The 2,500-nt window shown below is 42.4% G+C and overlaps 1 protein-coding gene across 1 annotated transcript in view; it reads left to right on the plus strand.

The window, feature by feature from the left end:
• LOC125036540 (probable G-protein coupled receptor Mth-like 3) overlaps window positions 1-2,500 on the plus strand; it is a 27,549-nt gene that overhangs the window by 21,264 nt on the left and 3,785 nt on the right. The window contains exons 2-3 of the mRNA XM_047629216.1: window positions 1,097-1,366; window positions 2,270-2,390. Coding sequence (XP_047485172.1) covers window positions 1,100-1,366; window positions 2,270-2,390 — 388 coding nt within the window. The 5' untranslated portion in view covers window positions 1,097-1,099. The remainder of the gene's footprint in view (window positions 1-1,096; window positions 1,367-2,269; window positions 2,391-2,500) is intronic.

A 2,500-nucleotide genomic window follows, 5' to 3' on the forward strand; every position in this document is an offset into this window, starting at 1 on the left:
TACAACTCTCCTCTGCAGGAATTTGCTACTGGGCGGCGTATAAACAGCCGTTGACAAGGTTATTAATGAAATGCAAGGGAAATATTGTCTTCTTATTATTCTCTTTCGTCTGAATGTACCCAAAATTATGGTACCGTCGCGTGCGTGTGCATTTCCCAAGATCCTGAGGTGGTCAATAGGGTGCGTGCGCAGAACATAAGATATTTGTTCTTTACGTTTTAAGATCAGCGTTTGTGGTTATTGATTGTCGCAAATTACATACCTTAAAATACCTCTTACCTTTGATATACACATTCTTTCAAATCGTCCCTTTGCAATTTTGACTTAGAGATGCAAATATCGACATATTTTTTCCCATCATTTTTATTCTATCTGTGTATAATGAAAAGACAAAGAAAACCATCAAAGGAAAGCGGAGTAGCCATGTAGTCCGGCGGGAGTATATTGTGTAGTCATTTTAACAGGATTTAAGGATTTCCTTCGTTGCGGTTTGATGAGATAGACTCCATGACTCAAGATGACGTCACGCTTGTACCGCGCCGGGACGTCTGGAGGAGGATGCGATGCTGTCTTTTTTCAACTATTTTTTGTTTATTTACTTTTTCTAGTCTTGATATAAAGTCATATGTCTAACTGTTTTTCTTAGTCTGTGGGCATGCGTATGTACGTGTACATGTATATGTGTCTGTATATTTATATGTGTGTACCCATGTGTGTATTATGTACTACTCCTGTGTATGTGTGCATGAGTACGCCTGAAGGATACTCGTGTCAAACGTTCTCAGGCTCACGTCATTCGGGCATTTAATGTCTGTCATGTCCACATCTCGTTCTTAGAAATTGTGTGACAGGTGCATTGATGTGGGAGCAGCTAGTACCTAAGGGCTGAGCACGCGTTCCTTTGACATTTTTGAGATTTTTGAAGGTACGAGTCCCGATTGTGAACAGTTTTCTCGGTAAGACAAGGTTACTCAGTGAGAGATTTAAACAAAACGCTCGTACATTGAGTAGCATTAGTGATGTCAGCTACACATGATCTATTATTTACTGTGATGAATATTCGCATCGATGTCACTCCGTCCTTTCGACCTTCCAGGCAATGAATATGTCACCTCGGCTCCACTTACTGACACTGGTGGTGGCGGCGGTGGCGACGTCAGCGGGCGCGACCCAGACCACGACGCAGACCGAAAGCAGCAACAGCAGAAGGTCCTCGAGCCTCGTGCAAGAGAAGACGCCCCTCACGCCCGACACCGAGGCCCTGGTGGAAGTCCCGATGTGCTGCGGCGTCGACCAGGTCTTCAGCATGTCCGGGATGAGCTGTGAGCCCGCGAGAACCAAGCCTGTGGTGGCGTTCCATCATGAGGTGAGTTGCGGCGCGCGAGAGGACTCCTTAATGCTAGCGTCGTGATCCTTCTCTCCATCGGCCGTGTTCATAGTCAGTGCGTAGAAGGAGAGATAGTGTCCAACCCGACCGTCGGAATGTCAGTTGTCATTTACATATCTCCCATTGGACCTTTAATCGGTACCAACATGAGCAAACACTATATTTCATTATTAATGAATTAATCAGGATTATAGATTCCTTGTTTTAAGACTCGTGACAAATCTCCTGCCTCAGTGTTTTTACTTAGATAATAACCATGATTTAATTGAATGATGCCGATTCGCTTTTTTTGTTTTGTTTTTTTGTAAAGACTGGACGGATGTCAAAAAATCACCGCCGGCTGTTAGTAACAAATCGCCTGAAAGCAGGCAGTAATAAACAAATAAATGAATATATAGATTAAATAAATAAATATACAGGTAGATAGATAGATATGTGTATATTTATATATTGCATAGGCCAACATATGTGTACTTATGCACACATGCCCACAACGCGAAATGATACGAAACGACGAAACCTTCCCAAATAATGTGTTGAAAGAGGGAATGGAAAGATAGTCGGTAGTAGTTAACTATTACTGACAAACCGACCGTCTGGAGCGAAGCGACTTTGAATACAGTTACATGTATTTCTTTTGTACATGTAATTCTTCTGCATCTTGCGATGTGTTTTACAATTCTACTTTTAATCCGCTGTAATTATTTTCTCTATGTTGCAACACAGACTGGAATACAATTTAATAAATGCCAAATATATACCTCAGTAGCGATCAGAAATGAGACATAAGAAAACGGAACGACAGGAAAACAAGGCAGGAGATAGAAGTAGAATCAGAATGGAGACGAAACCACCAATATTGACTCTTCTTTGACCCCGCAGGACGGCAGCCCAGTGGAGTACCAATTTGCCTTCAACGTCACCGTAGGCTTCCCCAACTGTACCTTCTACAGTCTTCAGCCAACAATCGAGCCTTCGGACGAGTTCTTCCTGCTGCCAGATGGTGGGTATTGTCACAGAGGATCGCTTTGACATGATCTCTCTACGTGATTTTTACAATTCCAGTTAAGAATGTTTTGCTAATGAGACAATAAGATTCAGGGGAAAAGTTTA

Source organism: Penaeus chinensis, chromosome 21 (assembly GCF_019202785.1).
Source record: "Penaeus chinensis breed Huanghai No. 1 chromosome 21, ASM1920278v2, whole genome shotgun sequence".
Classification (NCBI taxonomy): Eukaryota; Metazoa; Arthropoda; class Malacostraca; order Decapoda; family Penaeidae; genus Penaeus; species Penaeus chinensis.